Source organism: Chrysemys picta, chromosome 1 (genome assembly GCF_011386835.1).
Source record: "Chrysemys picta bellii isolate R12L10 chromosome 1, ASM1138683v2, whole genome shotgun sequence".
NCBI lineage: Eukaryota > Metazoa > Chordata > Testudines > Emydidae > Chrysemys > Chrysemys picta.
This window is the reverse complement of record NC_088791.1, coordinates 47,613,334-47,626,290: the sequence shown is the minus strand read 5'-3', so window position 1 is coordinate 47,626,290 and position 12,957 is coordinate 47,613,334. Positions and strand designations below refer to the sequence as shown.

General features: G+C 40.7%; 1 protein-coding gene across 6 annotated transcripts in view; it reads right to left on the bottom strand.

Moving 5' to 3' along the window:
• Positions 1-2,252: 2,252 nt before the first annotated feature.
• ASZ1 (ankyrin repeat, SAM and basic leucine zipper domain containing 1) overlaps positions 2,253-12,957 on the bottom strand; it is a 96,398-nt gene continuing 85,693 nt past the window's right edge. For all 6 annotated transcript variants that reach the window (XM_024108981.3, XM_005285761.4, XM_065556183.1 and 3 more), the window contains 3 exons: positions 6,500-6,605; positions 5,564-5,677; positions 2,253-2,735 (listed from right to left, as the gene is read on the bottom strand). In XM_024108981.3, the coding sequence (XP_023964749.3) occupies positions 2,583-2,735; positions 5,564-5,677; positions 6,500-6,605 (373 nt within the window). In that variant the 3' untranslated portion in view covers positions 2,253-2,582. The remainder of the gene's footprint in view (positions 2,736-5,563; positions 5,678-6,499; positions 6,606-12,957) is intronic.

The following is a 12,957-nucleotide window of genomic DNA, read 5'->3' as shown; positions in this document are numbered from 1 at the left end:
GGTAGTTGAAAGCAGCTATCAAATCCCCCCTCATTCTTCTCTTCTGCAGACTAAACAATCCCAGTTCCCTCAGCCTCTCCTCATAAGTCATGTGCTCCAGTCCCCTAATCATTTTTGTTGCCCTCCGCTGGACTCTTTTCAATTTTTCCACATCCTTCTTGTAGTGTGGGGCCCAAAACTGGACACAGTACTCCAGATGAGGCCTCACCAATGTCGAATAGAGGGGAATGATCACATCCCTTGATCTGCTGGCAATGCCCCTACTTATACAGCCCAAAATGCCGTTAGCCTTCTTGGCAACAAGGGCACACTGTTGACTCATATCCAGCTTCTTGTCCACTGTAACCCCTAGGTCCTTTTCTGCAGAACTACTTCCTAGCCATTCGGTCCCTAGTCTGTAATAGTGAATGGGATTCTTCCGTCCTAAGTGCAGGACTCTGCACTTGTCTTTGTTGAACCTCATCAGGCTTCTTTTGGCCCAATCCTCTAATTTGTCTAGGTCTCTCTGTATCCTATCCCTATCCTCCAGCATATCTACCACTCCTCCCAGTTTAGTGTCATCTGCAAACTTGCTGAGAGTGTAGTCCACGCCATCCTCCAGATCATTAATGAAGATATTGAACAAAACCGGCCCCAGGACTGACCCTTGGGGCACTCCGCTTGAAACTGGCTGCCAACTAGACAAGGAGCCATTGATCACTACCCATTGAGCCCGACGATCTAGCCAGCTTTCTATTCACCTTACAGTCCATTCATCTAGCCCATACTTCTTAACTTGCTGGCAAGAATACTGTGGGAGACCGTATCAAAAGCTTTGCTAAATTAAAGGAATAACACATCCACAACCTACTACCTAATGTAGTTTCAAAGCAGTAATCTGCAGAGGAGCTGAGAATAAAGAATAATGCTCAAAACAGCATTAACTTCCTTAACTTGCCTTGTACAGTCCTTGGAGAGGATGGGGCAATAGGGACAGGAAAAGAAAGATCTCTGCACTACAACCCTGAAAGCCAAAGGGCTATAGTTCAATTTCACACAGAATCTAGGACTCAGGTTTTCTAGGCTGTAAATTACTACAAGAATCAACTGTGTAAGTTACTACTTACAACACCAACCACTTATGAGGAAATAATGGTTTTAGTAACCAGGATGGAGAATGGGTAGAAACACTCACTGAAGACACAAAAATGCACACATTGAGGAAGATACTACGCAGAGTTCTCTAACATACATATGGAGCTGTTGTAGTAAAGAGCTGTGGGCATGTAGAAACATGCAGCAAACTTCTCTGAACCCCTACCATTTAAATCCTTTTGAACACCAGTAAATCTGTATCTGTTATCAAATGGTGTTGAATATGCTAACATTGATGTGTCTACTTGGGGGGACCAGTTTAGCCATGGTTTGGATAGCACAGTTCAAGGGGAAAAAAATCCTTGTCTACAATTATCTGGATAGCTGTGCTAGAATCTTGTAACCAACATCCCTATTTATATTACACAGTTCTAGATAACATGGTTTTTGATCCCTATGCAAACATGGTAGCTTGATCTGGTTCTAGTCATCTCAACCTTGCTCAACAGATTGTTGTGTTTATGATCTATTCAATCTTTACAATATTGAACTACAAAAAAGTTTTACTAAAACTAAAGTGCGCCATTCAAACGTTAAATATTTAAATGATATCTACTGTTTTGTAGCATTGGATATGAAAGTACTCACTAAGGTGGGGTAGGAAAATCAAACTGATGATTGATGATTAAATGCTTGACAAGAATACCTATAATATTGTTGTAGGTATGGGGGGGGGGGGGAGGGATAGCTCAGTGGTTTGAGCATTGGCCTGCTAAACCCAGGGTTGTGAGTTCAATCCTTGAGGGGGCCACTTAGGGATCTAGGGCAAAATCAGTACTTGGTCCTGCTAGTGAAGGCAGGGGGCTGGACTCGATGACCTTTCAAGGTCCCTTCCAGTTCTAGGAGATGGGATATTTGGTAAACAAATAAGAAATAAAGTCATAGTAACCACAGGAAAATATTTTTTGATGTGAAACTATATTGCATTATAAAATACAGAATGTCTTCAGTGAAGTCTACTTAAGTTGTCTTAAATATTTTGATAAAATGCCCTCGGAAAAATTAATTTCACTATTGTTGCAAATACATAACTAATATACAACATAGCAGACAAAATACTGAAGATGTTCCACATTCATAAATGGCAGCTAAATGGGCAAAAAAACTAGCAATAAGTACTAAGCAAGAAGAATTATGGTTTTATTTCTTACAAAAATGAAATATAAAAACAAAACTTTGAAAAGGTTTATACTTACAAGCCATACCCATTTTGTAAAGAAAACTTCTAAATACAAATAAATCTAATTGGCTGGACTGAATTTGTAACCTTTATTTTGTTTCTAAATTAAAGTATTTATAACATAACAAAATTTAAACTTCAGAAATGAAGCTAAGAAGAATTTAATGTGCTTTTTCAAATATCTTTTCTTACTATCAATTGGTTTGTAGCTCCATATGTTGAACAGAATCATATTTGAGAAAAAAGTTTGTTAGAAGTATGCATAAAATCAGGCTTTCCTTAAGGTTAATTTGGTGATAAGAAAGAGAAATCCAAATCCAAACAGGGTTACTGCTGCCCTTTTTATTAATCTACTTTTCCAGGTAGGTGTTTTTTCCAGGGGTCGCACACGAGTGGGGTCATTCTTCTGTCCATTTTGAAGCTGAAGTTCATGTAAATATATAATTCAAATAGTTAGTGTATGAGAATTTCTTAAGTACATGAAGGCATTTCAGACAGTACATAAATGTAGGTATTTATGTTATTTTACTCTTGTTAAAGTCTGAGCTTGATCTTGCTTCCATTAAAATAAATGGCAAAACTTATACAGATTTCAATGGGAGTAGGAGTAGGTCTTTATCTTATCTATTTCACAGAGAGATACTATAAAAATAGTAGAAGCATGAATACCAGCACCTTTTTGTAAATAAACAAAATTCCTTAAAGGCGAGTCAAAACTAACAATTGTTAGAAAACATCTTGAACCATTATAACAGCAAAACAACCCTGTGATAAAAACACTAACAATGTCCAATATTGGATCAGGGCCTATGCTATTTAATCACAAGAGTCATGATTTGTAAAGATATATTTAGTCAAACAGAGACTTTGAATGACTTCCCTGTAACAGCAGAGCTATAGTCAGCATATAGGCAAGATCCTATGTTTGTAGGGTCCCACTCACCTTACAAGATTGGGCCTACAAATAATAAGTGGGCCCAATCTACCCTCGTAAATGCAGAAGGTGAAATTCTGACTCCATTTAGGTCAATGTGAGTTTTACCCCCAGAATATTAAATTATTATAAAACTGGCTAATAGCCACTTATACACTTTCACAAATTAATTATATATTGTAGCTGTTAACTGTGTATTTAATGAAATCTGGCAAAAAATTGGAAATTTTATACACTAATTATATTTACTAGATTTAAAAAATAAATTTTAATTTAAATGTTTTAGAAATAACTAATTTTCACACTAAATGTTATTTCATTTGAGCTCTCTATGCCAGTGGTTCTCAATCTGTGGCCCATGTGACATCCTCAGGGTCATACAGGTAGTATACATATTGTGTTGATGCGGCCCACATGACGCAGAGAGAGCTGCATATGCGGCCCACTATGGTAAATAAGTTGAGAACCATTGCCTATGACAATTCAACAACGGCCAATAAAAATGTAAAGCAAAAAAGTATGTTTAAATGTTAAAAGCTGTTAAAATGTTATTCAGAATGATACTAAATGAGCAGATTATATGATGTACTGAATATATTTGTAATGTAACAGGAATAATAGTTTCTAAAATATTAAAAGTGCCAAATATTTAAAGAACATGACCAAAGGTTCTAGTGAGAGAATGCTTGAATTCGATGCACATGCAGTACCATTTTTTACTTGAAATGGTAACTTGACCTTTAGGGTATGTCTACACTGTGATAAAAGACACATAGCATGGCCACGGCTGGCCTGGGTCAGTTAACTCAGGCCTGTGGGTCTAGGGGTGTGGGGCTATAAAACTGCAGTGTAGATGTTTGGAGTCTCAGAGCTTGGGCTTCACTCCAAGCCTGAATGTCTATACTACAATTTGATAGCCCCGCAGCCCAAGCCCCATGAGTCTGAGTCAGCTGACCCAGGCTCTAAGACTTGGTACATCAACCTTAGACATCAACTATAACTGGTCAGCTGGGTGCGCAATCACCTATTTGCACATGTATTCAATTACTGCATACACAAATGTAGGTATGCAACTGCCATACAGTTCTTTGTGGCAGCTTCAAACCTACTCTCACATATTTGGTTCTAAATGTTTTATAAAGCGAAGGCTGTTAACATTCGTTTAAATTTATCTAAACAACTAGACAGCATTAATAGTATTATATTCACTGTCTGACTTCCACATGACTTCATTCAGCAACAGATTCCTTTCTGACACTGATGCTCCATTTACTGAATCTCAACACTCATTCCTTTTACAAGCCTATTACTTAAAGTGATCTTGTCTGACAAGAGCTTGTCATTATGTTGGTTTGAGTGTGAGTGATGTAGTGTTAACATCTAGCATTGACCTCTCCCACCCTTTTCTTTTGACACCTCTACAGACATATCTGGATTGCCTCCTATTCCATCACATAAAACCCTAACATCTTCCTCATGAGTCAATATTTCCATACAATACCTTAATTATGTGTTCACAGAATGGATTTATACTGCAATAGCTCTTAAGGAGCATAAGGATATTCCCCCATTTTTAGCGTCCTTTCCTCTCCCTCAGGTTTCACTCATCTCTGCCTTTCAGTACAAAAGGGATGGCTACAGAGTCCTATAGAGGCTGTCAGCACTGTTTTGGAATTGTCCAGATGATTCACTGCTGAGTGATGCAAAGCCCCTCTCAACCCCAATTCCCTGCTGCCTCCACATAGGGTGACAATATGTCCTGCTTTGGTCAGGACAGTCCCTTTTTAAAGCCCTGTCCCAGCCGTACCAACTTTTTTTCTTTTTCTTTCAAAAGTGGGCATTTGTCCTGTTTGCTCTTGCCAACTCAATCAGTTGGCAAGAGCAAAACGGGACAAATGCTCACTTTTGCCAAAAAATCAGGGTGTGGAGGAATGGGTGGGAGTGTGTGTGGCCAGCGATGCCAGCCTCAGCCTTTGGGAAATACGGTCGCCCTATCTAGTATGTGCGTTGCTTCTCGCCCAAGCCCTGCCTGCCCCTGCATGGGGAGTGGTGGTGGTGGGCTCAGGTGGCGGCTTGGGCCTGGGGCCCAGCTCCATGCAGTGTTCCATTTTCTCTTTGGGAAATATAATCACTCTACCGCCTCATATCTTGCAACTACTTCCCTTTGCAGGTGTTCAAACTACAGTTTTAAAGATCCTTTCTGTGGCAGTCTGATGTGCCACCACTTAGCTGATGGGGCAGTATGTACAGAATTTGTTTATAAGAAATCTGTTTATGGCATTTTGTTTAGTATATTCATTAAGACACATACCCACCTTTTGCATGAGGTCCTTTAGTTTGCTAACTTCTTCACCCAAATCTTCAACACTGCAAACCAAGTCCTCACAAACTTTAGTGAAGCTCTGGGGTGGACCCCACTCGAGTACTATCTATTAGAAGTTTTACAATGTTACTTAAATTTTGGAAAAAGACTTCTGATCTTTATATAATTGTTATTAAAACATGAACAACAATTTCTGTAAAATGCTTATCTCTGTACAGTATGAAATCGATTGAGAGACTGGCATAGTGCATAGTTCAACTTAGATCACTTACACAATTGAATAGATCAAACCAGTTATTCAAAATGTCATCTTACCTCACATCGGTCAACTGGTAGGCCTGAAGGCCCCCGAAAACATTATGCAAGCTCAAGATAATCAGACTATTTAGACAAACAATATATATGTCTATGCTTCTCCAGAGGTGTAAACAAAGCGAGGAAAGCAATTAAGACAGTCTAACCTTACAAAATATTCTCTACTTTTTAAATATTTTGATATTTTAAATATTGTTGTGATAAAATCAAAACACAAAGATTATTTTTAAAACACAACACCCTACATTTCCAATTAAATGGTTTGTGCGTGACATGGCACATACTGTTGCGTTTCAGCCTTCCCCTGCCATTTCTGGAACTTTTCATTTAAATATTTAAACTCTTATCAGCACAAGCAGAAAGGAACAGAATTTTTTTTCTTCTTAAAAATTTGATTGACTTAAGATTTTTTTAAAAATGTTGTAACTTAAAGTGGTATTTCAAGGTACAGTACTACTGGCAAGAATGCTATTCTAGTTTACATAAAATGTATGAAAAAGGAGAAAGTTGTATATGGACGTCCATCACTGTTCATTTTCTCATTTATTAGTAGCTAAACTCATAATCCTCCCACCCTGTCCCAAATCAGTCTTCATTTTCCTTTGTTGAATACCTTGTGAGAGTTTGCAGGTAACTGGCTAACTATATTTTGCACAGCAGTTGTAAGATGACCACACTGTCTATTCAGTTTCAGAAGAAAATTGAGGAACTCATCGCCACTATAAAAACAAAATAAGATAATAAGATATGCAATTTAATTAAGAAACAAAGTAATATTCTTTTATTATTATAAATGCACAACTTCCCATAGAGCTCTACATGTACTAAAATTCAGTAAGCTTATCTATTTCCCCATAAAAATAGTTATCTAGAACACTGTAGCTATTAAAAACAAGTTTGAAAGTCTGAACAGTTCAAAAGCCCCTAAATCTTTAGCAATGCTCAGTTTAATTTCCATTAATCTTTGCTTTCCCTCTTTACCCCGTCTTTTACACCTACCAGTGGGAAGACCCCTTATTTGCTACATGAAGGAAATATTAAGTGTTCCCTATTATGCACATGAATTTATAACATTATGGTCTTTTGTGCACAATGATAAAACCTGAAACCAGTAATCTTACAAGATCAAGTACTGGAAGTCTCAGGTCCATTTTATGTTAATGTATGAAATATTCCTGGTCTACAGCTTCTATAATCAAGGATGACATGGAGAAGTTGATAACTGATCGGTACATGGAGTTTGGGACCCTTACTGAATGAGGGAGGCAACCTAGTCACAGATGATGTGGAAAAAGCTGAAGTACCCAATGCTTTTTTTGCCTCGGTCTTCACAGACAAGGTCAGCTCCCAGACTGCTGCACTGGGCAGCATAGTATGGGGAGGAAGTGAGCAGCCCTCAGTGGTCAGGGAACAGGTTAAGAACTACATCTCTACCCTGATATAATGCGGTCCGATATAACGCGAATTCGGATATAACATGGTAAAGCAGCGCTCCGGGGGGGGGCGGGGCTGCTTTACCTCATTATATCCGAATTCATGTTACCGCAAGCGGTTCCTCTGTGCCCGCCTGTTACTTGCTGCGGCCCTTCCCGGGGCCCCCCCGGCCCAGCTCACCTCCGCTCCACCTCCTCCCATGAGCATACTGCAGCTCCACTTCTCCTCCCTCCCAGGCTTGCTGCGCCAATCAGCTGTTTGGTGCGGCAAGTCTGGGAGGGAGGAAAAGCAGAGCTGCGGCATGCTCATGGGAGGAAGCGGAGGTGGAGGGGAGGGGAGGTGAGCTGGGGCAGCGGGGCTGCAGCAAGTGGGGGGGGGGTGCGGTGCAGAGGAACCGCTCCCCGCCCCAGCTCACCTCCGCTCTGCCTCCTCCTCCCACGAGCGTGCCGCAGCTCCGCTTCTCCTCCCTCCCAGACTTGTCGCGCCAAACAGCTGATTGGCGCAGCAAGCCTGGGAAGGAGGAGAAGTGGAGCTGCAGCACGCTCGTGGGAGGAGGCGGAGCGGAGATGAGCTGGGCTGGGGGGGGGAGGACCGCAGCAAGTAACGGGGGGCCCAGAGGAACCGATCCCTGCTCCAGCTCATCTCCGCCTCCTCCCGAGAGCGCTGCCGCTACTCCGCTTCTCCCCCCCCTTCCAGGCTTGCCGGGCCAAACAGCTGATTGGCGTGGCAAGCCTGGAAGGGAGGGAGGGAGAAGCGGAGCGGCGGCGCGTTCAGGGAGGAGGCGGAGGCAGAGCGGAGGTGAGCTGGGGCGGGGAGTGGTTCCTCTCCCTACCCTGATATAACGCGGCCTCACCTATAACACGGTGAATTTTTTTGGCTCCTGAGGACCGCGTTATATTGTGGTAGAGATGTATTTAGAAAAGCTGGACAATGCAATGCATCCAAGGGTGCTGAGGGAGTTGGCTGATGTGATTGCAGAGCCACTGGCCATTATCTTTGAAAACTCGTGGCAATCAGGCACGATTGGAAAATGGCAAATATAGTGCTCATCTTTAAAAATGGGAAGGAGGAGAATCCGGGGAACTACAGATCGGTCAGCCTCACCTCTGTCCCTGGAAAAATCATGTAGCAGGTCCTCAAGGATTCCATTTTGAAGCACTTGGAGGAGAGGAAGGTGATTAGGAACAGTCAACATGGATTCACCAAGGGCAAGTCATGCCTGATCAACCTGATTGCCTTCTATGATGAGAACTGGCTCTGTGGATGAGGGGAAAGCGGTGGACATGATATACCTTGACTTTAGCAAAGCTTTTGATACGGTCTCCAACAGTATTCTTGCCAGCAAGTTAAAGAAGTATGGATTGGATGAATGGACTATACGGTGGATAGAAAGCTGGCTAGATCGTCGGGATTAACAGGTAGTGATCAACAGCTTGTTGTCTAGCTGGTATCGAGTGGAGTGCCCCAGGAGTAAGTTTTGTTCAACATCTTCATTAATGATCTGGATGCTGGGATGGATTGCACCCTCAGCAAGTTCGCAGATGACACTAAGTGGGGAGGAGAGGTAGGGATAAGGTCCAGAGTGACCTAGACAAACTGGAGGATTGGGCCAAAAGAAATCTGATGAAGTTCAACAAGGACAAGTGCAGAGTCCTGCACTTAAGACAGAAGAATCCCATGCACTGCTACAGGCTGGGGACTGACTGGTTAAGTGGCAGTTCTGCAGAAAAGGACCCGGAGATTACAGTGGATGAGAAGCTGGATATGAGTCAATGGTGTGCCCTTGCTGCCAAGAATGCGAATGGCATATTGAATTGCATCAGTAGGAGCATTGCCAGCAGATCGAGGGAAGTGATTATTCCCCTCTGTTTGGCACCAGTGAAGCCACATCTGGAGTACTGCGTCCAGTTTTGGGCCCTCCACTCCAGAAAGGATGTAGACAAATTGGAGAGAGTCCAGTGGAAGGCAATGAAAATGATTAGGGGGCTGGGGCACATGACTTATGAGGAGAAGCTGAAGGAACTGGGGTTATTTAGTCTGCAGAAGAGAAGCGTAAGGGGGAATTTGATAGCAGCCTTCAATTACCTGAAGGGGGGTTCCAAAGAGGATGGAGCTAGGCTGTTGTCAGTGGTGGCATATGAGAGAACAAGGAGCAATGGTCTCAAGTTGCAGTGGGGGAGGTCTAGATTGGATATTAGGAAAAACTATTTCACTAGGAGAGTGGTGAAGCACTGGAATGGGTTACCTAGGGAGGTGGTGAAATCTCCATCCTTAAGAGGTTTTTAAGGCCCAGCTTGACAAAGCCCTGGCTGGGATGATTTAGTTGGGGTTGGTCCTGCTTTGAGCAGGGAGTTGGATTAGATGGCCTCCTGAGGTCTCTTCCAACCCTAATTTTCTATGAGGATTCTGACCAGCATTAAGAGGCTGAACACAGGGTAAAGTGAGGTATCCAATCTAAAATGTGGTGGATGGAGGAGTGGGGGGTATCCAACAGTGCTGCTCTAGCCCTGGATCTGGCACATCTTCTGTACTGAATTTCTCTAAGTGACCTTGGGAAAGACCTGAGGCTCTCCAATCTGAAGGAAACTTTCACTTACTGTTCAAATACTAGTGAGAAGATGGTACTGAAGGGTGGTTGCATTAAGGTCTCCAAGAGCACTGATCTGAATGCTCACATCACTTTTTCTTCTTAGAACCCCCAGCCCCTTACTCTGTCCCCATCTGACTTGTTTTTTTTCTTCCCACTTTCAGCATACAACAAAACCAGATGTAGATCAGAAAACTTGGATCTTTTTAGGAACTCTATCCAAAGAATGATCCATAAGCACCCAACACCCAAGACTCCAGAGTCTCAGCCTACAGTAGAACAACCGCTGCTCACTTCTGCTTCTTGGGGGGGGAATGCCATACAGGACAAACATGGAGGTATTTGATGATCCAATGATGCCATTTCTCTATCACAGGAACCTCTCGGGCGATCTGAACAAAACCTTTTCTCTAAAAGATTTACTAAGCCTAGCTAACAAATTATATGAAGGGGCAAAAAATATATAGCGCATGTTCTGGGACCACTTCTGCTGGTGAAAGGACAAGGAACTGCAAAAGGGCTATCGGTCATCTTTTCTTAACTAGTTTGCTAATATTATATTAATATCCAAGGCTGGTACACACTTATCCTCTATACGGTATGCTACTTTAGAATGACTGTAGAGTAAGTCAGGGTTCTGTGATTTCCATGCTACATCTGAGGAAATCAATACCATCTAAGGCAGTATAAGACACACAGCTCCTACATCTAAAACAATGTTAAGGTTAAAAATGATGATGGATGGTATTTCAAACCTTACCATATTCATATTTCCAACACCCACCTCCCGCCTGGGTTGCTGGAAGCTGAGTTCTAAGCCAAGGCACAGTGCAACATTCACACATTTCACCATCAAATCATATAGCATGGAAGCAGTATGGAAGGAACTATGGTATGAGAAAAATACTGAAACACTGTTCTGGTCCACTTCAAGCATGTGTGTTCCAAGTTCCAGTAGAAACATAGAAATGGTGTAATTGAAGTCTTACTAAGTGCACAGTATTCTGTTCATTTTGAAAATTATATTTTTGTAAATATTAGGTCTATATTTATATTCTGTTGTCTGGTATTTCACAGAATTAATTTTTTCGCATGAGCCCATTTGACCGTGGTCACACTATTGCAGTAAGTTGCCTGTACTGGTCAGAGTGTGGTTGGTGGTACGCAATATAGTGTATTGTTGTAAGACTTCTGTAATGCTTAATATAAAAAGGTGGAGCTTTCAGCATCTCTGTTAAAAATATATTTTAAAAGATGAGAATTTTGTTTACTTTTTGATGAAGGTGGGAGAGGGATGGAAGGAAGGGGAGCAAAACAAAAACTATTATCTAGTTTTATTTGGTAAATTGCTGACTTTTAATCCTTCTGGAATGGCTTTTTACAGAAAAATAACCCGTTAATTTTAAGTAAACGTTTATTTTTGATACAAATTTTGGACTAAATAAAATGATCCTAACTAGAGAGCAGTTTGAAAGTTTCTCATGCATGTTGAGCACCTGTCAAGCAAGTCTATCATAGGGACTTCTTTCCACCCAGAAGATAAACTTTATAAATGGCTGGAATCAATGATGACATTCTTTGTGCTTTGCCACAAATGAATACTAATTATTTTTATTTTGTTGAGAATCTCTTTCCATCATGCCTAAAACAAAATATGACAAGGCATAAAACCAAGTAAAACACTTACCATTACCGAATCTGTTAAAATTATTCAAATAGTGGGAATGGTTATTAGATTGAACTTCAGCAGAAATAGAAAACCCCGTAACACTTTAATTAAGTCACGTTGCATACAGAGATAGCTGTTGCACTGACACTTTCCCTTGCACCCCTAACAGGAATTCAGATTTTCAGAAAAATAAAGGTATCATATTTCTTTAGAATGCAAAAGAAAAAAGTTAAAACATGAGTTGCTAAACAGTGCAAGAGACCCTGTGGGAGTTTATAATCAATCAGTTCAACATTTTCTTCTATGTTAGTTTTTCTATGACTTAATGACTAATATTCCTCCTTTTAGAATGACTTTGAACAAATGGGAAGCAAAATCTTTATATAACAGCATGTAAACATAGCCTGTGATTTAACCACAAGGTCAGATTCCTAGAATACATGTGTCTAACAGTTTTATTTAAAAAGTGCAACACTTCTAATAATTGAATTTGTGTCATATTTTGTATACCTCACGACCCTGAATTAGTGCTTTGTTTCTTGTAATTCATGAACACATGGAAAGCTACATTAAGCTTTATTATTTCTTTTAACTCATGAAAACACAGAAAGCTACAATAAGGTATATAGGTACAACCATTGATCTAATAACATACATTTTGTGCATTTCACATATTTAGCATGTTATTTAATTAAAAATCTGTGGTGGGGAACAGATTATCTATATTTTAGACTCCTTTTCTAGATAGCCAGTATACTGTTCATTTTTTTATTTTCCACTCAATTCTTCATCATTTATATTTTAAGGATAATCTGCCCAAATAAATTTATTTTAAAAAATACAGCATTTCTTTGGCAGCACTATTTGCTTTTAGAATAAAATACATGAAGCCTAATTGAACTTAATTCTCTTAAACTCATGCTCCTTAAATTAACCTTTGAAGAAGATTGTATGTGGTCTTGTTGTAGTTATGCTGGCCTCAGGGTATTAGAGAGAGAAGGTGGGTCAGGTAATATCTTTTATTGGATCAACTTCTGTTGGTGAGAAAGAGAAGCTTTCGAGCTCTTCTGTGTATGCTTGAAGAAGAGTCAGTCTTCTGTGGCATTTAGTACAGAAATATACATACTGTCTGTGTGGCCCATGCTGACACACATTAACAGTTCATTAATGTGCTCTGATTGCAGAAAATGCTGCATGTGGCTTTCGAGAATCCCTCAGTGTTGAGCTGCAGTATTCTCAGGACTAGCCTGATGGCTCCAATGCTGGGGGATGGAATTGCATCAGGAATGTTGTTTTACAGTGACTCAGATTCAGCCCCTAGAAAGCACTTTGAATGCGATCTGCTGATTGGATCATCAATTTCCCCGATATGAACCGGATA